General features: G+C 39.3%; 1 protein-coding gene across 1 annotated transcript in view; it reads right to left on the reverse strand.

The window, feature by feature from the left end:
• Window positions 1-25931, reverse strand: part of LOC121242924 (nuclear-pore anchor) — a 65405-nt gene that overhangs the window by 14556 nt on the left and 24918 nt on the right. Inside the window, exons 12-36 of the mRNA XM_041140933.1 lie at window positions 25863-25911; window positions 24942-25045; window positions 24803-24871; window positions 23880-24017; window positions 23664-23768; window positions 23444-23557; window positions 16670-16748; window positions 16155-16198; window positions 15993-16066; window positions 14973-15075; window positions 14663-14797; window positions 14491-14589; window positions 14384-14425; window positions 14233-14286; window positions 13875-14054; window positions 13664-13711; window positions 12912-12962; window positions 11708-11791; window positions 11555-11629; window positions 11254-11438; window positions 11076-11178; window positions 10477-10593; window positions 6891-6983; window positions 6481-6639; window positions 6327-6380 (exon numbers count right to left, since the gene is read on the reverse strand). Of these exons, the coding sequence (XP_040996867.1) occupies window positions 6327-6380; window positions 6481-6639; window positions 6891-6983; window positions 10477-10593; window positions 11076-11178; window positions 11254-11438; window positions 11555-11629; window positions 11708-11791; window positions 12912-12962; window positions 13664-13711; window positions 13875-14054; window positions 14233-14286; window positions 14384-14425; window positions 14491-14589; window positions 14663-14797; window positions 14973-15075; window positions 15993-16066; window positions 16155-16198; window positions 16670-16748; window positions 23444-23557; window positions 23664-23768; window positions 23880-24017; window positions 24803-24871; window positions 24942-25045; window positions 25863-25911 (2358 nt within the window). The remainder of the gene's footprint in view (window positions 1-6326; window positions 6381-6480; window positions 6640-6890; window positions 6984-10476; window positions 10594-11075; window positions 11179-11253; window positions 11439-11554; window positions 11630-11707; window positions 11792-12911; window positions 12963-13663; window positions 13712-13874; window positions 14055-14232; window positions 14287-14383; window positions 14426-14490; window positions 14590-14662; window positions 14798-14972; window positions 15076-15992; window positions 16067-16154; window positions 16199-16669; window positions 16749-23443; window positions 23558-23663; window positions 23769-23879; window positions 24018-24802; window positions 24872-24941; window positions 25046-25862; window positions 25912-25931) is intronic.

The following is a 25931-nucleotide window of genomic DNA, read 5'->3' on the forward strand; positions in this document are numbered from 1 at the left end:
CTTCATGGGCAGAACTTGATGCTCCTATCATGTCTTGACTTCTTGGTTCGGTGGAGCCACATATTGTCACCAACTTACAAGCCCATCACTCTGCCCAATTCATGTGGAATTACTTGAAGAAGGTTTATCATCAAGCTAATGATGCTCGTCGCTTTCAGTCAGAGCATGCAATTGCCACGTTTCAACATGGCAATCTTTCGATCCAAGACTACTACTCAACATTTCTGACCCTTTGGAACGAATATACTAACCTGGTTACCACGGATGTTCCTATTGCCGCTCTTTTGACTATTCAGCATCATCACGAAACTAATTGGCGTGATCAGTTTCTTATGAAACTACGCTCAGAATATGAATATGTTCGCTCCTCTCTTCTGAACAGATCTCCTATTCCCTCCCTTGATGTTTGTTTTTGTGAGTTATTTCGCAAAGAACAATGTTTTAGTATTCAAGCTACTATGGAGCAATCTCATGGCAGTTCAGGGTCAGCAGACTTATGCGGCCCAAGGACAAGGCCGCCTATGCATTCAAAAAACTTGCAGTGTTTTTGCTTCAAGGAATATGGGAATATCGCTACCAACTGTCCCAAGAAATACTGCTCTTATTGCAAGAAAAAGGGTCACATTATCAAAAAATGTCGTATCTGCCCAAAATCATCAGGCTTATGCTTTTTTAGACTTTCGTTATTGTACCTCCAATAGCTACTCCTGCGGCCATTGGCTCTTCTCCAAGTGATTCCTCTGTTCCTGCACCTCCTGCAGCGACTTACTGCACCCGAAATGGTGCAATAGATGCCAATTTCGGCATTATCGACAATGGGGTTCTAAGGTAAAAATTCTGCTAAACTCTGGTATATGGCCTCCAAGGCCTCTAATCACATTACAAATAATCTCTCAACTTTGTGTAATGTTCGGCCCTACACTGGACAATCTACTATTCAAACTGCCAATGGCAGTTCCTCGCCAATAGCTGCTGTCAGAGATGTCTCTTATAAGTTAAATGGACGAAGGTCACCTGTCCATGAGTGACCTTGCCCCAATTTTATTAAAAAAACCTCTTCACTTATGGCGACCCAAGGTCACCGTTGAGTGTTCAAAGAAAACACAGGTGCCAAAAAAAAAATCCAAAAACCAAACAAAACAAACACCCCACCAAACCACCCAACAAAAATCACCGTCTAATATAGGGCATGCCAAGTTTGTCTAAACGAATTAATCCCCTAATCTGACCTTGAATGAAAGACGCGTCACAAAAACATGAAGTAAAACCTTGGGTCCCTTGCTTTGCCAAGAAATCTGCCACCATATTAGCTTCTCTATAAATATGACAAAATCGTACATTAAGCTCACAAACCATGTTTTTCACTTCCTCCCAAAAATCCCACAAGAACCAATATTTGCACACCCCCGATGCTAACCAACCCACTATAACAGCAGAATCCGATTCTACAAAACATCCCTCAATCACAATCGTCTGCATAGTCGAAGTCCATCGAGAAGAGCTCTACATTCAGCAATGGTATTAGTGGCATGACCATATGCATGTGCAAACCCCAAGGACGTCGTCGTTTGCATCACGAATAATACCCCCACCCCCAGATTCACCTGGGTTGCTGCAAGATCCACCATCCACATTCAGTTTTACCCTTCCACTTTCTGGTGGAGTCCATGCAATTAACTTAATTTGCTTGGAAGAAATAGGAATAATTGGACATGCGAGCTGCTCCATAACCTCTCTATCATCTCCGCCCATGTGCTGGAAATTTTTTAGTTTACAAGCAATATCTCTAATCCATATTTTAACAGATCTAATAACATTTTCAGCTATGAAATTAATACCTTCCATTCGTGCCGCACATCGTGCTCTTCATAGTGCCCAAGAAATGACTATAGGGAGAGACTCTCGAAGCCAACCAACCTGAGAACCCATTGCAGCTCTAAGCCACCAACTCCTCATCATCCCCTCCCAACTTCGGATCTGTGGAAGTCGAACACGGCATGCATCTGCACAAAACGTCCAGACCGCCTTAGCTCCATCCCCCTCACATAATATATGATAAAGACTCCACCTGAGTCTAAGCACAACATTCACACTTAGAAACTAAAGGAATTCCTAAGTTTCGAATTGACTCAAAATATGAGCACATATTTTGAGCACAACATTCGTTAGCCTCTCCTCTGTCACCAAGTCACGAATTTGACTCAAATTGGGTCCTGATGCCTCTTCTAAGTTCACTTATGTGTTTCTTGCTCCTCAGCTTTCCACGAATCTTATTTTTGTTGGTCAAATAGTTGATAACAATTGTGTAGTTAATTTTTCTGCTGATGGTTGTGTTGTGCAAGATTAGGTAACGGGGAAGCCGATCGTGAAGGGACCTAAAGTGGGGCTCTTGTTTCCACTATTTTTGCCTGTTCCAGCATTTTCTTCAATTTATCCTAGTTTTTCCTTTGCTTGTAATAATGTTCCAGATCTTAGTATGATGTGGCATCGTAGTTTAGGCCATCCCAATACTCAAATCTTATCTTATGTATTGAACTCTTATTTACTTAGTAATAAAGAACGTTGTTCTTCCTCTCTTGAGTGTGCTTCTTGCAAGTTTGGTAAAAGCAAAACACTCCCCCTTCCTTTGCATGCTAGTCGAGCTTTTCACTATTTTGATCTTATCCATAGTGATGTTTGGGGACCTTTCCCGGTTAGTTCACATGAAAAATTTAAATATTATGTCTTTCATTCATGATCATAGCAGATTTACTTGGGTCTATTTTCTTCGCTCTAAATCTGAGGATTTTCGTACTTTCACTGTGTTTTTAGCACATGTTGAAAATCAATTTTCTTCTTCTATCAAGACATTACGCACCGATTCCGATGGCTAATATTTGTCTAATAAGTTTCAGAATTTCTTGCCTTCTAAAGGTATTCTTCATCAACGTTCATGTCTCGCTACTCTACAACAAAATGGAGTAGCCGAACGCAAAAATCACCATCTTCTAGATGTGGTACGTACTCTCTTGTTAGAATCCTTTATTCCATCCATGTTTTGGGTCGACGCTATGAAAACAGCTACTCACTTGATTAATCATTTACCTTCCTAAGTTCTACACATGGAGTCTCCCTATTTGCGCTTGCTTGCTAAGCAACCTAGTTACAATAATCTTCATACCTTTGGTTGTGTATGTTTTGTTCATTTACCTCCTTATAAGCGATACAAATTATCTTCTCAAGCTGTTCGATGTGCGTTATTCGAATATAATGTGTCAAAAGGGCTTTGTTTGCTATGATCCTATATTACATCGTACACGTATTTCTCGGAATGTTATTTTTGAAAATCACATTTTTTTCTTGTCTTCTTTGTCCTCCTCCTCTATTGTGGTCCTTCCCTCCTTTGAGCAGCAGTTCTTGGATCATCATCCTGTTATCTCTCGCTTTAAACCAAGTACTGTGTATACAAGACGTCCTCGCCCATAGTCTCTTCCGGTGGCTCCCCCGCTATCTGATCCTACCACGCTCCAAATTCAATCAATTATAACACCTACAGTGCCTTTGGTATGTTGCTCTCCTCGAGTGTCCATACACCTAGATAGGTATGGGTTTTCTTCCACCAGTTCTGGCAATTTTATTTCAACTCTTACTACTGCTTTGTCCAGTTTTAATATTCTCACATCCTACTCACAAGCTGCCAAGCATGAATGTTGGCGACAAGCCATGGAAGAAGAAATCGCCACTCTAGAGGCCAATCACACCTAGGACGTTGAGTCTTGTCCTCCCACCATTATTCCTCTAGGTTGCAAATGGGTTTACTCAGTCAAGGTCCGATTTGATTGAAGTTTGGATCGTTACAAAGCTCGGCTTGTTGCACTTGGGAATAATCAAGAATATGGTGTCAATTATGAAGAGACTTTTGCACCTGTGGCAAAGATGACTACTGTTCGTACTATCCTAACTTTTGCTGCTTCCAATGATTGGCCACTACATCAGATGGATGTCAAAAATGCTTTTCTTCACAGGATCGTAAAGAATGTATTTATATGAAGCCACCCCAATGATTGTTTTTTTCTTCGACTTCGCATGTGTAAGCTTTGTCGCCCCTTTTATGGTCTCAAGCAAGCTCCGAGGGCCTCTATACCATCCTAGCTCTTGCTGCTTCCAATGATTGGTCACTACATCAGATGGATGTCAAAAATGATTTTCTTCATGGGTATCTTAAAGAGTGTATTTATATGAAGCCACCCCAGGAATTGTTTTCTTCTTCGACTTCGCGTGTGTAAGCTTTGTCACTCCCTTTATGATTTCAAACAAGCTCCGAGGGCCTGGTTTGATAAATTTTGAACCACTTTATTACAATTTTCATTCAAGTAGAGCAAGTATGGCACTTCCTTGTTTCGTCGAAAATCAAACATGGGTACTATTGTTCTTTTGGTTTATGTTGATGATATTGTGATTACTGGTTCAGATTCTGCTTTACTTGGTCAGCTCAAGACTCATCTCTCAGAGTCCTTTCATATGAAAGATCTTGTGTCTCTCATATTTTCTGGGTCTTGAGGTGCATCATAGTCCATCTGGTATTTCACTCAATCAACACAAGTATGCTAGTGACCTGGTGGCCACAGTCGGCCTACTGGAAGCCATCTCTGTTGATACTCCCATGGAATTAAATGTCAAGCTTTGCAAAGAGGGTGACTTGCTGATCCCAGTTTATACCGAAAGTTGGTGGGTAGCCTCGTCTATCTCACCATTACTAGACTGGACATTTCCTTTGCACTACAACAAGTCAGCCAGTTTCTTCAGACTCCTCGTCATCTTCATTTGGCTGTTCTCCGTAGGATCATACACTATGTTCAGGGCACTTCTGCTCATGGCTTTATTCTTTCCTACAGGCAATTCTCATCGCCTTGCTGCTTATAGCGACGCTGATTGGGCTAGTTGTGCTGATACACGTCGCTCCATCACTGGTTGGTTTGTGTTCTTAGGCGATGCATTGATCTCCTGGAAGAGTAAGAAGCAAGACAAAGTTTCTAAGTCATCTACCGAATCTGGTATCGGGCGATGTCTCTTGCTTGTTCCAAGATTATTGGCTTCAAGGCTTGCTTGCTGAGTTAGACTTCTCTGAGACAGATCCTACAACTCTACATGTAGATAATACGAGTGCTATTCAGATCGCGGCCAATCCTGTCTATCATGAGCACACAAAGCATATTGAAGTCGACTGTCACTCTATTCGTGAAGCATTTGAAGCTCATGTTATCACACTTCCGCATAGTTCCACTGAGCTACAAATTGTTGACATCTTCACCAAAGCTCTCACTCGCCATCTACATTGCTTCTTAAGTAGCAAATTGACGCTTGTTGATCAACCCGCATCAATTTGAGGGGGGCTGTCAATGGACAACTCTTTCCTTATCTCTCTAGTTACTATTTGACAGATTATAGCTTCCATGTATAGGGCTAGAATTAGGCGTATACTTATTTATTTCCATGTATAGAATTGTTTTGTGAAGATTATATAATATACATAACTCTCAAGGCCAAGGTATTCGGCCATTCTCACAAAGTTGACAAGTACCACATGGGTTTATTTATGATTAGACAGTTGAATAAGTGATTTTGGTACATAGGACTAGTTTATGTTATTTGTATGTTTTAGCTTTTATATTACGAAACTCTATTATAAAATAAGTTAATGAAAGGAAGAAGTCGACACAGCCTATTATTTTGACAATTCAATAAATGAGATATTTTTATGGTGTCAAATCTCTTTACCATAACTCAAATGATCTCAAACACTCATATTTCAGATCAATAAATGCCTCCACGAACTCACTTTCATTGACTAAAGAATGATCAAATTAATGCAGGAGAAGAAAAAGGCAAAAGAAACAAAAAGCGATATCAGTATAAAGTATAAGGAAAGATATAAACCTCCTAGAGTTTGTGGGGCAAAGGAACCCATTTAATCAATCCTAACTAGTAGGGATAGAGACTTAATTGTGTTTAGATGAGAGAGTTGACTGATTCTACCAGATCCTAAAGTAGGCAGTGGTAGAAGTTAATCCAATGCAACCTGGATATACTTGTGTACGGCCAGTAAATATTACTTATGAATGCATTTGAACATTCTACATAGGGATCCAATGAAATGACTAAAAAACCAATTCTACACATTACATTGAAGCTACAACAATTGACCATTTGCATGGCATCTAAAATGCAGAAAAGAAAATTTTTCATATGGCTTTCTTCAGGAGGGGTATTTTAATACTAAACCAAAATAAAAAAGAGAGAATTTGTAAGATAATCCAAAAAAGTGACGCAACCTAAGATAAACTTACTTGTGATTGCAGTCGTAGTTTTTCCTGTTTTAACAAAGAAATCTCTGTTTCTGCCTGTTAAAGGTTGAAGCAAAAGTTGTTCAGTTTACACCATGAACACTTATGTGTCTGTGGGAGAGTGAGAGAAAGCAGTAACATTGCAAAAGAAACTTACAATCTCTTTCGAGCGTCGGAGATAATTAATAACATTCTGTAAACCAGCATCTCCAAGGGTATTAGTGGTGGCGGTTCCAGAAGAAACTCCAACAGAAGAACGATCCTTCTCAGCCAACTGAATGTGCAAAGCCTCAAGTCGACTGTGCAGTATTTTGTTCTGAAGATGGTTGACAAAGCAGATAAAGAGAATACCAAAATGCATGACAAAGAAACAAAAGACCCATAAAAAACTTACATACTCAACATGCAAAATAAATGAGCCGTGACAAAGCTTATCTGACACGAATAGTTAAATTCTATCTTTATGACATCATAAGCAAACAAGCCTCACAAATCTTGTTGAGCGATGCATGGTACTCCATGCACCTCTCACATAGACTGAAGCCACACAAGTCAGAGAGCACCAACCTGCTCATTGATTTCATTGTACTTCTTCTCGGCTTCATTCTTTGACTCCTCAAGAATTGTCTTCTCTACTTCCCACTTAGATTTCAATTCCTTCTGTGGATGACAAAAAGGAATAGTCATATCAATTTCAAAGTCGCAAAAAAAGCAAAAATGAACAGATAGCCAGACAACTTTTCAGCACAGGTAACATTAAAGGAGAGTACCTGCAAATTTAGTAGCAAAGCAAAGCATACAAGGTACTTGTTTATCACAAAACCCACAATACATTCAGCAATACTTATTACCATAAATTGGTTCAGCAGCAGCTCTTATCAGATTTATGCACTACATTAATGCAGCAACTATCCACCTAACATTGAAATCTCACACCATCACAAATTTAACAAGCCCAAAGCTATGGGCCAAAGGCAAATCAATTTCTACAGTACTTGCATAATGACTTTAGAAGAAGCATGAGTTCATGTGGTTGATATTACAATTTGAACTCATGCATTGATCTAGGATATTATGATTTATTATAGTTCATTGTGTTATAAACCTTGCAACAGTATTAAGATGACCAAAACAATTGACAGCAATAGTTTTTCTAGGTAATCAAATAAAGAAGCTGCACCGTGACTTTTTATTGCGTGGGCTATTGGGAGGAGTTAACATTTCACAATAGTTTGTGATGGAAGCTTTCAGCAAGATGATTTCAGGTGCGGTAGAGGGAGGTTTCATATCAGGATTCTCAGTGGGAGAGGCAAGTTCAGGTCCGCTTAACATTTCTCATCTATTGTTTGCGGATGATACACTAATCTTTTGTGAGGCCAGACATGAACAAATTCGAGCTTTGAGGGCTCTTCTATTATGCTTTGAAGCTGTGTCAGGGTTGAAGGTAAATTTGACTAAATCAGAGGTAATGCCAGTTGGGCATGTACCCAATGTGGAGAGTTTGGCGTCCATCTTGGAGTGCAAGATTGCTCATTTGCCCATGAAATATCTCGGTCTTCCGCTAGGCGCAACGTTCAAATCGAACTCCATATGGGGATGATGTACTAGAAAAAATGGAGAGGAAATTAGTTGGTTGGAAGCGGATGTACTTATCCAAAGGGGGCCGGGTAACTCTCATAAAAAGCACTCTCTCTAACTTACCAACTTATTTTCTCTCATTATTTCCGCTTCCCGCTAAGGTGGCCTATCGCATGGAGAAAATCCAACGTGATTTCCTTTGGGGAGGAATCAAGGATGAGTTTAAATTTCACCACGTGAAATGGGCCACAATATGCTCCCCCATCAAAGAAGGAGGTTTGGGTATACGTAATTTGAGATCTTTCAACCAAGCTTTACTAGGCAAATGGTTATGGAGATATCACCAAGAACGGGAGGCATTGTGGCGAACCGTCATTGCTTTGAAGCATGGGGATTCATGGGGTGGGTGGTGTTCTAATAAGGTGAGTGGTCCTCGTGGAGTTGGGCTTTGGAAACATATTAGAAACGGGTGGGACAAGTACGCAGCACATACTTGTTTCAAAGTTGGCAAAGGAGTTAAGGTAAGATTTTGGCACGACTTATGGTGTGGTGACCGGGCACTCAAGGATGTTTATCCACAAGTTTATAGCTTAGCAAGAAGGAAAGAAGCAACTATAGCAGATTTAGTTATTTTGTCCAATGGCTTTTCCCATTGGAACCTCTCTTTCCATAGAGATGCACAAGATTGGGAGATGGATGACTTCTCGGCCTTTTTTGACCTTGTGTACTCCACTCGTGTGTCGGGGGAAGGTGAAGACAAGATATATTGGCATCCCTTTAAGAAGGGAGTTTTTACGGCCCGCTCTTTTTATCATTCTTTGAACTTGCACAATTCTGTCCCATTCCCATGGAAGAGTATTTAGAAGACAAAGGCACCTCTAAAGGCCGCTTTTTTTGTATGGACAGCTTCTTTGGGGAAGATTCTTACAATAGATAACCTCAGGAAACGTGGCATTATAGCTATAAATTGGTGTTACACGTGCAAGAAGAGTGGTGAGTCTGCTAACCATCTATTACTACATTGTGAGGTTGCTAGGACCTTGTGGACCAAAGTCTTAGCACGTGTGGGGTTAATATGGGTGATGCCGGAAAGGGTACGTGATTTTTTAGCCTCTTGGAGAGGTATTAGGGGCAACTCTCAAATAGCAGCCATATGGAAGATGTTACCTATTTGTCTATGGTGGTGCATTCGGAGGGAGCGGAACGCAAGATGTTTTGAAGATCAAGAGAGATCAATGGAAGAACTTAGAATTTTATTTTTCAAAACTTTACTCCATTGGTCGATTGTAATTGATTTTCATGGCAGGTCTTTTCATGATTTCCTTATATCTCTAAGCTAGACATAGATGTGCTCATGTATATGTCCTGTATACTTGGGCTCCTTTTGTCTCTCTTTTGATCAATAAAAATTTGTTTACCGATCAAAAATTGCTTTTGAATGTGCTTAGGAAAGGTGGTGTTCTAATGAGGTAATGGACCACATGGAGAGGGCCTCCGGAAAAATATGAGGATAGGATGTTATCCCCCATATACCAGAGTAAAAGTGGGTTATGGCTCTAGAATTATATTCTGCCATGACCTATGTTTTGTGAGAGTCCTCAAATAGGCTTTCTAAAAGGTGTATAGTATTGCACGTGTGCAGGAGGCTTTGATCACCGATGTAATTGATTCCCTTATTCGATCTTTCTATAAGGTCCTTGTACCGCAGGATAGGAACTCCTTCCCTAGGTCTGCTAAAGAACTTTTTTGGTTGTATTGTATCGCCCCAAGCAAAGGCCCAAGCCGCATCTAGACCCTACTCCAAACGGACCAGTGAATAGTACAATTGGAGCCATATTGGAATCATTATAAAGACCAAAAACTTCTCCCTCCCAAGCAATGTGGAATCTCATTCATCACCTACACTCGTCATCAGTATGGGATATCACATGTATACTTCCCATATACCTAATGAGATTTTTTTTTTTTTTAAATAAAATTTTGGTATCTTAAAACAGTTTTTTTCTTTTTTTCCTCATCTACATAAAGGGAGTCGAAGACCAACATTAGGATCCAAAAGATATGGCCACATCCGATTGTAACAAGACTACGGGAATGTTTGGAAACAAATCTCATCCTATCTCATCTCATTTCATGTCATCTCATCCAATCTCATGTCCTTCTCAAACATCATTCAAATATAAACACTTTCAGACTAATCATTACAACTTTCCCAAATTTCCAAACAAAAAAATAATTCAATTTTTTCAAATCTCAAAACAAAAATACTATGAAAAAAATTATATTCTAACAATATTTTAACTTTTATAATATTTTTTATTCAACTTTTTGTCTCCTTTTCCAAAATCCAATAAATACTTAATTCAAACATCTCACTACTATTTACAAACCATCTTACACTACTATTTGCAAAATTCTCATCTCATCTCATTCCCCAAGTATCCCCTAACTAATTCCAGTCAATAATCATTTACATAAAAATGAAAAAACCACAAAATCCACAAAAGGGAAGTAAATGACCATATTATAAATATAGAATACAGAAAACAAAAGCAGTACGGGAAATGGAAGATACATTTTCACTTTTGTGTGCATCTGCCGATTTACGCAATTCAGAAGCTTCCTCTTGGAGAGAAGCCAAGGTTTTTGATGTTTTTGTCAACTCCTGAATAGTCTCTGACTGAAGGATGACCTGTGCAAAATAAGAATGGTTCCCAACAGCTTAGAAATGACATTAAACTTATGAATAATACAGAGCACATATGCAATATGACCTTTGACAGCTACTAAAATCATCGATGATAGGGTGACCCACTGAAGTACCTATTCTTAAACCAATTAGCAAACTAGAAATGAATGTGGGGATTAAATACCGAGCTAACAAATTGCATTGGGTAGGTGACGAAAAAGTTCCTGGTGATGTATAGCAATGATAAAAAGCTCGACTAAAAAATTTAAGGTAGATGAAATGAAGATATATTTTAGTACAACCCTAAAGGAGGTCAATATTGCAAAAATATTCCGAAGCTAGGCTTTAAAGAGCATCTAGAAAAGCTATTTAACACAGAAATAGAGCTTTACTTTTTATCCACACAATATACGAAACATAAATCCCTGCAGGACATACATCAACTTACACCAGAACCTAATGCGTTGAAAACATAAAAGACTAACCTGTCTTTCATAATTGGCCTGAGTGGCACGCCATCGCTGATGCTCCTTCTCCAAGTCTTCTTTCAATGCAGATATCTGAACTTCCATTGCTAAAATTTGGGAACTACATGTGAAGACAGAATGTGAGACACCAAATCAGATAGTCAATTTACGGAGCAAATGAAGAAGAAAGACTCACATTTTTACTGACGATTGTTCTTTTAGATTTGTGATTTCTGCTAAAGCAGAAGCAAGGGTCTCCTCTTTCCCCGCAGTTGCAGAAGCTACTTCTTCCGACTTCAAACTAGATTCATATTCAAGTTCAGAAATCTTCTCTCTAAGGGAAAGAACTTCAGCTTCTAGTGATTTCTTTAGTTTGTCTGCCTGTACAATATTGGAAAGGGCATAACAAAAAGAAGCAAATTAGAATGAAAACTATTAACTCATTGACCAAAATTCACACCACCACAATACACCAAAATTCATGTAACATCATATACCTCAATCTTGAAGGTGTCATGGGCACATTCCATCTGTTTTAATGCATCTTCATTCACCTGTGCAATGCTCTTAAACTGCAAAGTGGAATGTACATAACCTATTAATTCACTAGGCATTAAAGCAATTAGCACTTCAATGAGTAAAACAAGAACCTGTTGCATGTGATCCTTGTTAGCCTGTGCTTCCACTTTCAATTTTTCAATCTCTTCCTTCGCCATGTGTAGTTCAGCAATAATCTAGTTCGAATTCAACCAAAAAGTCAAATAAAGATCACAGGTATTGAGGTACAAATGTAGTTCAGCAATAACCTAGCAAGGGCAGGGCTTTCATTCAGTAACTACAATGTTAACTTTAGAATAACAGCAAGCAATTCATTAATAGTTGGATAACCAAGGGATTCAACAAGCTGCCTGATGTTTTAAAGAAACCTCTAACAGGCAGTTAAATTCACGTCTAGCTTGTTCTAATGCATACTAACAAACTGTCTAGTACAATGAGTACCAAGTCTGTTTGATTGATTCTCAACTAGACTTATACACCAGATAGGAACATATGCATCAGTACCTATTTAAAATATATATGCATTAGTATCATAAGCTTCGATATGTAGCAAAAGATTACAGTTCCCACACTGTATAGCACCTAACTGATGCTTGGTTTCTGCACTTAGTGGACGTATGTGAGTTCAGGATACAAGCCCATGGCATGTGCACGGTATGTGGTTCATTCCTGAACCTCAACCTTATGACAAATAATAACAAAAAAGAACATAAAGTCTCATTTAGCCGTGTTTTTTACAAGTAAATCTCAGGAGGGATTGGATACCCGCATCCAATCGAAGTTCCATTTGAGTGCCCTCAGTTAGACATTGCCAGAAAATGCTAACAATTGCTGGGCTCTCTTTGCATCCTTATAAATAGTTTAATTGATAGGCAGACCAGAGCACTACTAAGGCCGTGGGGAAACAAAACATTAAAGGCAGGGCTCTCCTTCGCTCATGAGTAGTGAAGGAGAAAATACATTCTCGACCCTTTGACTTAGGATTAGTCAGTTCTATTTCTCAATTTGTGGGGGGGGGGGGGGGGGGGGGGGGGGGGGGGGGCGCAATGGATATAACTCATGGGTAGATTGTCACCTTGACGTGGCGGAAGTAAAGATAAAAAAGGAAACAGATGCCTCAAATAAGATGAACTGGAGAACAATGATAGGGAGAAACCTTTTAAAGTTATAAGATGAAACATCCAACAAATTGAACTTCTTAAAAGACCAACACTCAAAAGTTAACCAAATCAAACAGCTGACATTCCTAAAAGTACTAGTCAAAGATGAATTAGATAGATAATGAGCAACACTAACCCCAATGCTTGGCAGAGACGAAGGTTCACCTCCACCACCTATGTCAACATCCTGCACCCATAGAAAGAAAACAAAATTAAAAAAAAACAAAAACAAATTACTGAAGTATGTGGGAAACACCTATACTCTTTTCTTTTCTTCAAGCTCCAACTATGTTAGTTTTGAATCTGCGAATATTTCACTCATCTAGTGTGTTGACCCTCACTTGAGACTGCACAAATGACAATGAACAATCTTGCAAAAATCTGACAGCAAGGACCAGAATTGGATAACCTTTGCCTAAATACAATCAATGAACTAGTCGATATCCCAAAAGTACACTTTAAGTTAGTGTCTCAATAGTTAAATCGACTATACCCTTCCCCTTGCCCTCCCCCCCCCCCCCCAAAAAAAAAAAAACGAGATTTTTTTGCTTCTAAATACTACAGTAGAATCACCTTAGATCCTGCAGTTGAACAATTCATCCCAAAAGTGAAAAATAGTAATGAATTCTATGCAATCAAAGAATGCTGTACATCTGAAGAGCTCGAACAAGACTTTTTCAAAGGCATATAAATCTACTGTCACAGCCTTTCAACACTGATAGCCACAGTGCACTAGAAAATAGAAAGAATGCTTAAAGATGACTTTTTAAAACATCTGATGATAAATCAATATTTCAAAACATATAGGAAAAGAAAGAGCAAATTCTGATAATAAACTAAAACTTCAAATAACGAGCACGGTGCATACAAAATGGTGCAAACATTTACCTTAGCATCTGCAGATTTGTTTTTTCTCTCTAGATCAGACAATTTCACCTGAGTGAGCAAATGAAAGAAGCAAATAGTAATAAGTGGTATGGCATGAAAGCATGAGCCAACTATAAGTTCCAATTACTGCTGATAATAAGAAAATATAGCAATAACGCACTGCCATGATTCAGTGAAGTTTCAAAATGGTGAAAAGAAAAAGAAGAAAGACCTCAGCTACCGCGGCTCTGGATTCAGCAGCTGCAACAGCTCGCAAAGCATGAGCCAACTCTTTTCCCATTTCTTCAACTTGTCTCATTGCATTTTTTATAGTCTGTTCACGGTCTACCGTGAGGTTCCGAACACTGTCCCTCTCTTGTTGCACCTCTTTCTTAGCCTCCGCCCATTCCCTCTAATAGAATAAAAATAAGAAGAAGAAGATGATGATGATGATGATGATGATATTTCCAAGAAAAAATCATGCAGCATCTATAAACGGAAATCCAAAGGTCAGCAGCCATATAAAAGGAGCTGAACACCCCAAGTCAATCCATCCACAGCATAACAATCGAGAACTTGTGGGAACAAACCTCAACTTGCTTTATATGCTCCTCTTGTCTTCTCCTCTCAGTAGCTCTTGCCTCCTGTAATTCCCAACAAGAAATCACACCATATAACCAAATGATGCATCTGAAGCTGCACCAATTATGGCGAAAGAACAAATTTAACAAAATGAGCTACCTCACGAACTTCCTCAGCACTCTGAATGGTGTCCAAACTAGCCTGCATAGAACTATATAAGACAAGAACCACATATGATGCTAAACTAAAAATTCCATAATCCCAACCTGTAGACGATAGACCCTCTCTGACAAACTACGAACTTCATCGCAAGCTCTCTTCTCAGCACTAACTAACATTTCCTTTTCATTCTTTAGAACAGATACCTGTTTCGTTACAAGATAAAAAGTGAGCATTATCATAGGAGAATCTCAACAGACAAGCTGATGAAATCTTCACCTCCATAGTCAGCTTCCGAGAAAGATCCTCAGCAACATGCAGAGATTCAGAACTTTCGCGCAGCTTTCGTTGGTAGTCAATTATTAATTGTGAAAACTCCACATTTCTAGCTAAAATGCCATTGGTTTCAATTCTCTGGTATGTTATACATCATAAAACTTGACACATCAGGACATGCTGCACCATATCTAGAAGATAATCAATGGGATATAATGATTGGGAAAGGGGGTTGGGTGGATAAGGGGAGAGAGAGATAGAGAAAGAATGCAAAATATTAAGAAAATGACGAAAAGTCAAACAACATGATCACCTGATGGTCAAATTCCTTCATAAAGCTATCAAGTCTGTCTCTAGCAAAATTTGCTTCCAGAGCCAACTTGTCACGCTCTGTTCGCAATGATATAATCTCGCTCCTACCATAAAACATCAAATATTTGGAATGAGCAACAAATCACATAGGATGAAGTGTTCTATAATACGGATATGACCTGCATTATGTACAACTCCAACGCTGACTATGTATATTTTTTTTTTATAAGGAACACTGACTAGGTACATTGGTGGTCCCTCAGCCACTAAATCACATCCAGGTCCACCTCATTTCATCCACAGGTCATATTGAGCTGATGGATTGCACAAAAGCAACACTAGGACGTAATTGTAGGCATCCCGCTCCATCCACAATCATTATTGCGATAGTTGATGACCTAAACACAGCCAGTCTTCAACCAAATTCTGTAAACAGTTCTCTCCACTTTCAAGTTTTGTTATTAGTCTGCACTCCACACACTTTCTATGCCACATCCTCCATCACCACCCTTCCTCTCCTCCTAATCTCATCGTATTCAAGCCCCATCATCAGGTAATGGCAATGGATACAGTAGAGTTAAAGATAGGGAGGCACAATGGCAAGCTCATGAAAGCAGGGAACTGAATTCTCCTTAGTAGTGAAGACTGTCCCATATACATTTAAAAAAAGATAAAAGAACAGCAATTGTTCAAACCCATAACCAAGTTTGGTGGTAATTTTGCTAACACTATTTTTGATAATTTGGAGGTAACTTGCCAATACTACTTTTCCAAGAAGTTAATAGTTTTCATTTGTGCAACATGGCTAGTGGTAGTAAAAAGACAATTAGTATATACACGCTGAAAAAAAATGGTTAAAGATAACATGAAAAAAAAAATCTAATGACCACGGCTCCAACACAGAAATAAGTTGGATCTCTGCCATTATATCAAAAAATCAAAATAATTAAGAGTTTAAAGCAGGCAATAAAAATTACCACACCAAACATATACATCAAGATTTAGAAGTTAACAAATTTACCGAGACTTCACCAGCTCGTCTTCAAGACATCTCACTCGCTCCCCAGCCTTCTCCTGGGCCTTCTTAGAAGCTTCCTATATTATTTGTGTATATTGAAAATTTGAGAAAATATAAAGTAACAATTAAGGTCCAGTAATTTGGTAACATCCTCTGTAGCCATACCTGGGATCTTTCAAGGAGAAGCTTCAGATTAGTCCTCCCATCATCTGCAATGACCAAATTATTATATAAGAATCCGAAGCAAAAAAGAAAATAACAGAACATAATAGACGCAAGACACCATGAACTTGCAACACAAATCAGGTCAACTGATGATACATTCAATTTCTACTAGACTTTCCTATGTGGTAGAAAGCAGCTTTCGACTAGGTGACTGAATTTTCAAAAACAGGCTCAGATTTGCTATACGTTTATAGAACAAAAAACAAAATGTCCACAAAAGAAACCAAAATGGGGGAAAAGAAAAGAAAACCAAAACATGAATTTGGGATGCTTAAAAAGGCTTTAATTATCTTATATCACAAAACATTGGGATGGAGCCGAATTTCATGCTCATCGAACTGCAGAGAAATCCTAATGTTGCAATATTTTCCAAGGACAAATTATCTTGCAAATAGGACAAAAACTTTGATTGAGAGAGAGAGAGAGAGAGAGAGAGAGAGAGCAAATGGAGGGACCTGGAGCAGCTTCAGCAGAATGGGGCAGAGATGATTGATGTATATGTTCCTCTTCATATAACCTTTTGTACATTGTAACCTATGAAGAAAATGTAAACAAGAGATATAAAGCCAAGAAATCTATATCACCAAAAGCACACCACAATTAGGAAATTCTTAAATCACTACTTGTTCCAAAAGTTAAAGCTGATGGGAAGAGATGAATTAATAATTAAATCCTAATGGTAATAGTAACAACAACAATAACAATAAGAGTAATAATAATGACGACAATAAAAAGAGTGATCATAAAAATAATACAAGTTCCAACAGCATGTCAAGTTGCTGAAATTATAGTTTCAATCTCCCCCCATCCATCCAAATCAAGCATTGATTTGCATGGAAATTGTGTCACACATTACAAATTCTCTCTAAGTAAAATAATTAAAATATACTTAAATAGACACCGATAACCCCTATGAATAAATTGGGTCTTCTGTTTGTTAAATTTCTTCAACAAAAGCCTTCGATTTTGGGTATTTAAAGTAATGGGGACTGCAAGCTTTTATTTCCTGACATGGTGGTTCCGGTAGTTGTCATGGAGGCAGTGGTAGTAGTGGCCCATGTGGTTGTGATTATAGAAGGGGTGGTCGTACAGTAAGTAGTGTTCATGAAAGAGCCAAGTACACTTAAGCACAAATGCTGCCTAGAGCCTAGGAAAGTACAATTGTGCCTAGTTGAAGTAAAGCGCATAATTTAAAAATTATGTATAATAAAACAAAGATGTTGTGCTTGCACAATCTCCGAGATTCCACGTAATGAAAAAACAATATTCCTCTTAATTTACATTGTCAGGGTATTTTGCAACCTTACTCATCTAAAGGGAAAATTAGGAGAATATTGAACTTTTTTTTTTTGATAAGTAAGATATAAACTTTATTGATGTGAATGAAATAGGCATATACCTAGTACACAGGAAGTATACAGTTGAACACCTAGATACATTCTAAGAGCGTTAAACTAAAGATAGGAATTCATGTATACCATCCCCATTTAATACAATAGCTGAAAACCAAAGCAATAAAGTGTGCAAAAAATAATTCTTCAACTCCATCATTGTTCTTTCCTTGTCTTCGAAGCATCGCATATTCCTGTCCGTCCAAATACACCACATGATACACAACGGAATCATTCTCCAAACTGCTGCCACTTGATGACTGCCCTGCAATTTCCTCCAACAACCCATCAGCTCCACCACTCTCCTAGGCATTACCCAAGCCACACCGACCTATCGAAAAATCTCATCCCACAACCCTCTTGCTACATCACAATGTAGTAAAAGATGATCTACCGATTCTCCATTCTTTCTACACATGTAACACCAATCCAGTACAACGCATCCTCTCTTCCTCAAATTATCCGTGGTTAAGATCTTCCCAAGGGCGGCATTCCAAACAAAGAAAGCAACTCTAGAAGGCACTCGAGACCTCCAAATGTTCCTCCAAGGGAATGAGGTGTGATCCTGTGAAATCAAAATTTTATAATACGCTTTTACTGAGAATTTCTTATGATCCTGGAACCTCCATTTCAAGCTGTCTTGTTGCGCCATAGTAGACCCTAAAGAATGTAACAAGCTGAAAAAATCTGAAACCATAGATAATTCCCAATCATGAATATCTCTATTAAACAGAATATTCCACTGATGCGAACCATGAGCAAATAATCGCACTTCCGCCACAGAAACGTCCTTGTTAACTGCAATACGATATAAAGCTGGAAACACCCTTTCCAATGCATGATCTCCACACCACACATCCCGCCAAAAACTGATTCGGTTACCCTCACCTGCGACAAAACGAATATGATTTACTAAAATAATCCACCCCTTCCTTATAAACTTCCATAGCCCCACTCCATGCCCCCTCTCACTTCTTTAGAACACCAACCACCCCAATCAACCCCATATTTAGCATCTATTATTTCCCTCCACAAAGAACCCTCTTCCATATGATATCTCCAAAGCCATTTCCCCAACAACACTTTATTAAAAGTTCTCAAGTTACACACACCCAACCCCCCATACTCAACTGGAGAACATACTGTCTTCCAATTAACCAAATGAACTTTCTTCTCCTCCCCTAAGCCTCCCCATAGAAATGCCTTGAAGAGTTTCTCAATTCTATTCACCACCCCTGCAGGCATAGGAAAAAGAGATAAAAAATAAGTGGGGAGGTTTGTAAGGGTACTCTTGATAAGAGTGAGACGACCTCCTTTCGATAGATACACCCTTTTTCCATCCAGCCAACCTTTTCTCTATCTTTTCTACCACCCCATCCCATATAGCTCTACTCTTGAAAGTAGCACCTAACGGAAGACCCAGATATTTCATTGGGAACGAGGACACCCTGCAACCCAGAAGACTTGCTAGATTGCGTATATTAGGGACCACACCCACCGGAACCAACTCAGACTTGTCAAGGTTCACCTTAAGCCCTGATACTGCTTCAAAACAAAGTAATAATGCACGCAAAGTTTGGACCTGACTCCTATCTGCTTCACAAAACAACAGTGTCGTCTGCAAAAAGAAGATGTGAATTGATACAAGAGCTACCAGAGCCATTTCCCACCTGAAAACCAGATAAAAAACCCCCACTAACAATAGCCTGCAACATCTTGCTCAACGCCTCCATAACTATGACAAAAAGAAAGGGAGATAATGGATCACCCTATCGCAAACCCCTCGAACTATGAAAAAAACCTGCAGGAGTGCCATTAACTAGCACTGAAAACCGGGCCGTTGAAATGCAAAAACGCATCCAAGAAATCCACCTATCTCCGAAACCACACCTCTTCAATAAATACAAAAGGAAATCCCAGTTCACATGGTCATAAGCCTTCTCCATATCTAGCTTGCAAAGAATACCTGGACTTCCCTCCCTCAAGCATCCAAACACTCATTTGCAATGAGCACCGAATCAAGTATATATCTCCCATGAATAAAAGCATTTTGAGGCTTGGAAATAATATTTTCCAGCACTAGACTAAGCCGATTAGCAAGGACCTTTGAAATAATCTTATAGACACTGCTAATCAAACTTATTGGACGAAAATCCTCAATATTCGACGCCCTATATTTCTTTGGAATGAGTGCAATAAAAGTCGCATTAAGTGATTTTTCAAGCTTTTGATAAGCATGAAATTCACTGAACACCCGCAAGACATCACCTTTCACCACATCCCAACAAGTTTGGAAGAAACCCATTGAGAAACCATTCGGACCCGGCGCTTTGTCCTTAGCCATACCAGATATGACCTTGAAAATCTCATCTTCCACAAAAGGTCTCTCCAATACACTCACAAGCTGCGGATCAATTGCCTCAAATGGTAAGTCATCAAGCTTCGACCTCCAAGTTCCTGGTTCGGTAAGCAGAGTCTCATGATAATGTGCAATGTGACTTTCTAGATCAGCCGAAGAAGATAGCACCTGTGTACCTGAATGTAACAACTCAATCGCATTATTACGTCGATGAGAATTAGCCATTTTGTGAAAAAACTTCGTACACCTATCACCCTCTTTCAACCAGAGGGCTCTGGATTTTTGACGCCATGAAGTCTCTTCTAACAGCAACACCCTTTCCAACTCTGCCACAACCGTTACTTTTCTCAATAACTCCTCCTCCGAAGCCCTTCCCAATAATTCCTTACCCTCCAACTCTTGCAACTCCTCCATCAAAATAGACTTTTGATTGTCAATGTGACCAAAAACTTCCAAGTTCCATTTCTTCAGGTCTTGCTTTAGAGCCTTCATCTTACCTGCAAGAATAAAACTCGGAGTGCCACTAAACTGGTATGAAGTCCACCAAGTTCTCACCATCTCTACAAACCCGTCCACCTTAAGCCACATATTCTCAAACTTGAAATACCGGCGACCCCCTTGAATGCCACCACAATCTAAGAGGATGGGAAAATGGTCTGAGCTGACTCTAGCTAACCTTTTCTAACTAACTTCTGGATAGTGGGCTTCCCATAACGATGAGACAAGAAATCGATCCAATTTCGACCAAGCACGGCCATTAGACCAAGTATACTCACCACCCACCAAAGGGAGGTCCATAAGATCCATATCAAAGATGAACTCAGAGAATTCCGCCATGGCCAAAGTGTGTCGATGATGCCCCGATCGTTCACTAGGAAAACGAGTAATGTTAAAATCACCCCCCATACACCACGGCGCATCCCATAAAGAGTGTATTCCCGCCAACTCCTCCCACAACCGTCGTCTATCTCTATCTATGTGAGGACCATAAGACCCTGCAAAAGCCCAAATCCACCCATCGCTCACATTTTTGAATAACACCGAAACCAAAAACTCTCCAACACACTCCTCAATCGCCTCAACCACTCTTTTATCCCACATTAATAATACTCCACCTGATGCTCCCTAAGAGGCCAAATAGGACCAACCCATATAAGAACATCCCCAAATACTACGCACAAAACTTCTATCAATAAAACCCAACTTTGTTTCTTGCAAGCATATCACATCTCCCTTCCATAATCTCAATAGCGCTTTGATCCGAAGGCGTTTGTCCCTATCATTGAGACCCCTTACATTCCAAGAAACGATCTTAGGCTTCATTAAAACTTAACTTACCCCTCCCTTTTGATCTAACCCTTCCACTACTCCCCTCCTTGACATCATAATTGATGGAGCATGTTAAGCGTTTAAGTTCCCTATCTTGTTTTGAAGCTGATTTCGAACGGCTAGCTTCAATAGCCACAAGAAGGGCCATAAATTGTTCCTCATAACCTCCACAAGAGACCCCAAAAATTTTCTGTAGCTCCTCTACCTTTTTAAAAATCCAATTCGTCGAACAACTCCCATAATCACTGGGAGGGAGTGTACATAAAGGAGTAAGAGCCCCCTCTTCCCCAACACTGTTATTGGGAATCACCGAAACATCCAGCTTATTTGTTTCACCACTTAAAACCATATTATTAAGAGTAGAATCATCCCCAGAAAATAACTCATCAGGTCTACTCATCACCAAAAGTGGAAGACCACTCTGAACCACATCACTGTCCCGCGAAAACACCTCACAGCAAAGAGACATCTCTCTATCCCTCAAGCCAGACTGCTCGTGCACCACTTCTGGGACTTCATCCACCACACACAGTTCCGATAGTCCATTCTCCACAGACGCAAAAGTTAACGCCAGAAACTCCCCCTCCTCTACCTCTTCCCGTCGGAACTCCTTTACCGTCTCACCTGAGTGGTCGACCGAGGGTGTCGGCAACTTCTGTGCCGGCAGAGTTGCCAATAATGCACTTATCGGCGCCACAGGAGCAACATGACCCTGGTCCAAAATCTCAGATCCGAGTCGGATCTCCTTTTCCGTCTCACCAGAGGGTTCAACCGAGGTTGTCGGCAGCTTCTGTGCCGGCAGGGTTGCCGGTAATGAACTTATCGGCGCCACCCGCTGTCCCTGGTCCGATATCTCGGATCCGAGAACCTTCCCCGACCCAACTGTCTCCACTGCCCTCCAGGCCTTCACAGGGCCTGATGCCTGACCCTTGCCCAAGCCCATCGCTCTGCCCAGACCCATACCAAGCCCACCATTTCAGCCCACCACCTCCTTACCTTTACGCAACGTTTTAGATAATTTATTTCATCTAACACAATGCCGATCTTCTCCTCCAATCCAGCTAACATCTTCAAAATGCTTTCCTCATTTAGCCCCGCCAATCTGCTTTCTGCTACACCATGACGCTACACGTCCTCAGAGATGGTTACACCTGACACCACGTATAATGCAGCACGATACGGTACCTTCTTCAGCACCTCACTATACGACCTTGCACCTCCTGCCCACGATGATGGAGCACCTCCCTCACCTTCGTTCTTCTTTGCAGCAACTATCTGGATATCAGCCATCTCCATTAAAATATCAGCAAGCTTCTTCCATCCCTCCCCCTTCCTTCCTTCCGGAATCACAAGCAATCCTCTCCTCTTATCACGACCAAATTCTGAGATGGAGATAAAACTACCATTAAAGTTGCGTCCCTTCCTCACTATTATCACAGTGTCCCCTTTTCTACGAGTTCGCAGAAACTCCTGAGTACCCAATGTTACTGCACACTCCTTCACCATAGAACCCAGCCAACCCAAAGTTTCCCAATCCACTGAAATATATTTCACACCATGATGACTACTTTCTATAATCCTCCACCACCTTGCATTCTCCTTTCTAAACTCAAAACAACTTCTGATCAATGAATACCTCCTTGCACAACCCCATCTAAACCAACCCACAGACAATACAAACCTAATGATTCAGAGAATACACTAATCCCCTCAAGAAGGAAAAGCCATTGATGAATCACCACCAACAGAAGGAAAAAAACTAAAACTGTACGGAGAGAAACTAGAGAGTAGTTCACAAGAATTTAGTATGCAATTGTAAAAATAAAGAAATATTATGCAAAAAATACATAACTAAATTTGTTAATGTATCAATCGCATTCTGTTCGGTATTGGATTTGAAAAAAGCAAACAACTCAATGTTAAAACATTTGCCAACAACAACTACCACCTCATACCCATATTTTTAAGGTATGATTTTGCCCATTGAACTGAAATTTTAAATTAAGGGTCAATTGTATAGACTTAAAGGTTGGTGGAAACATTGACAAAGTGGTGGTAATTTGGAGGAACAAAGTGTAATTTACTCTACCAATTATAATAATAACTACAGGCTAGCAGCAAAACAAAGGTAGGTCTTGATAAAAGCATACAGAGGCATGAAGAGATTCAATCATGCGCCCTTGCTCCTCAGCTCTTTGTAACACAGCAGCTACTCTAGAGGCAGATTCATCAGTATGCCGTTTGAGCTCCATTTCAAACTTTTCCTGCAATCAATATACATCAAAGTATGAAGCAGGCTTTTTCAACTGAAACAGTTCTATTTGCTAAAAAGCAATCACAAAGTAGTCAGATACTATTTTCCTGACCAACCTTGAACTCCATCTCTCTACTTTCAACCTTATCAGAAAGACTGCGCACAAGGCTCCTGAGTTGGACATTCTGCTCCACCAATCCATTTATGTCCTTAAAGGTCAACTGTATACATATTTCACCCAAAAGTAACATCAGCTACACATCAATCACTTCAACAACAGAAAAGCAGACATGTAAGGAGTCCTGTTGAAGAAAAACAAGCAAGAAACTTACGAGGCGTTCTGAAATTACTTTTTCAGTATCAGATTCTGCATTTGTCGCAACAACAATAGTACCATCATCAAGACCATCAAGCCCAAAAGATCCACAACGAAGTTGTATATCTCGGCATTCCTTAAGGAGAACTGTCACCTAAGAAATTTTTTCCAAACAAAACTAGAAAGGTAAGCTTGCACTGAACACAACTATTGAAGCACTACAAACATACCTTCGATGGAAATTTTTTTTGTGTACAATGTAAAACTTCAGCAAAATGAATATGGTATCATACAGAAATGTAGTGCACATTACAACAGTCAGTTAAACCATTTGCATTCCATTGTCACATGCAATTATACAGTGTCACACGCATACAGGAGTCTTGATGTGTCCAGATGCATGTTTGATAAACACAACACAAAATAAATTTGTTAGATTATATTCTTTAGGTACAATAAAATTGCCAATAGCCAAGGGCCAACACATTAAGACATAAGTCGCTCAATTTTAAAGCAACAAGCAAAAAAAGAGTAGAAAATAGTCAAAACTAAAAATACATTAATGATGGTTATCCTACTTACCAAAAAATAATGATTCTGATCGGAAAACAAATTAAAACCATGGCTAATCTATTGAAGCACAAATGAAAGGAGGGTATGGAAGAAGGCAAATGGAAGGAATAGAAAGAAGATGAAGAAGTGATTGAGGACAATACAGCTGTCCATTTTCAGTAACTCAATGCAAACATTCATGGATAGCGTTTAGATGATGTTCATGGCATCTATCATTATGCTTTGATGTTGATAATAAAAATCTCTTCCCGAAACAACAAACAAAAAACATAAGTGGTATAATCAACAATGATTATAATACAGAAGAATGGAACTTTTTGCATCAACTAATTAATCATTAGAACTGACAATGCTCGTTACTTTTACCTGCTTCTGAAGGTCAACTATCTCTTTTTGAGCAAGAACATAGTCACGTTCATGTCTCCTCAATTCAGCCTAGAAGATATAACTGTCAGCACAACATGAGAAACGTCATTGAGACTTATAACTTGATAATGTGTCAGACCTTTAATTCCTGGATGGTTTTCTCCAAGCTAGCCTGTTCAGAAAGCAAGTTCTGCATTTTTTGGTCGATCACAGAGTATGCCTCTGCGAGTCTCTCATGTTCCGCTGCACAAATATCAATTACTTTATTAATGTAACAATATACAAGCTAAGCAGCAAGTTTAAATGCACCTAACTTCTGCTTTAAAGGGAAAATGGTGTGTGCAGATAAATGAAATGTATTTTCATATAAATATGAAAACACCAATATTTACTCATTAAGTTTACATGGTAATACATAGCAGATAATCATTCTCAAGTATAATCAGGAGAACGGACAAGATTATAAGAAATATTTTATAAATTGTTAATATATTCATTGTTCAAAACTAGACGTCACTAGACCAATAGCTAGGCCAGAATTATCAGCATTTCCCCATAATATACCCCCACATGAACATCAAAGAGCTGTCTGGAGCACTTTTGCATTAAGAAATGCTTTGGCCACAAATGAATTTCACGAAAGTAAACCCACAAACTAACGTGGCTTGATGTGATACATTATATTGTAAATTACTTTTAGTGTAACGTAGATCTAAAGTATCACATGAAACCATAACAATTTGTGAGTTTACTTTTGTGAAATTTCTTTGTGACCATAGCACTTCTTTTTTGAATTACAAAGGACATGAGACTTCAAAATTTGTGAAAAAAGATGCCTATCTAAGGTCTATTCTTGATACGACCCCTTACACACTTAAAATATTGACCTGTAAGCAGAGATTGGCTGCATATCTAAGTTAATTTGACTCAAAAACTAACAATACTCACATATTGTGGAAATGACATTTTCCCCATACCATGAAGGAAACAGCTGAAGCATTTCAAACATAACATTAGAAGATGATAGGTCCTCAACAACTATGTCAATGTTAGCAAATACCTCTTTCGTCCAAAATGACTTCAGCTTTCTCCTCTAATTCGTATAAGACCTGCAAAACCAGATTAAATC

The sequence above is a fragment of the Juglans microcarpa x Juglans regia genome, chromosome 8D (assembly GCF_004785595.1).
Source record: "Juglans microcarpa x Juglans regia isolate MS1-56 chromosome 8D, Jm3101_v1.0, whole genome shotgun sequence".
Lineage (NCBI taxonomy): Eukaryota > Viridiplantae > Streptophyta > Magnoliopsida > Fagales > Juglandaceae > Juglans > Juglans microcarpa x Juglans regia.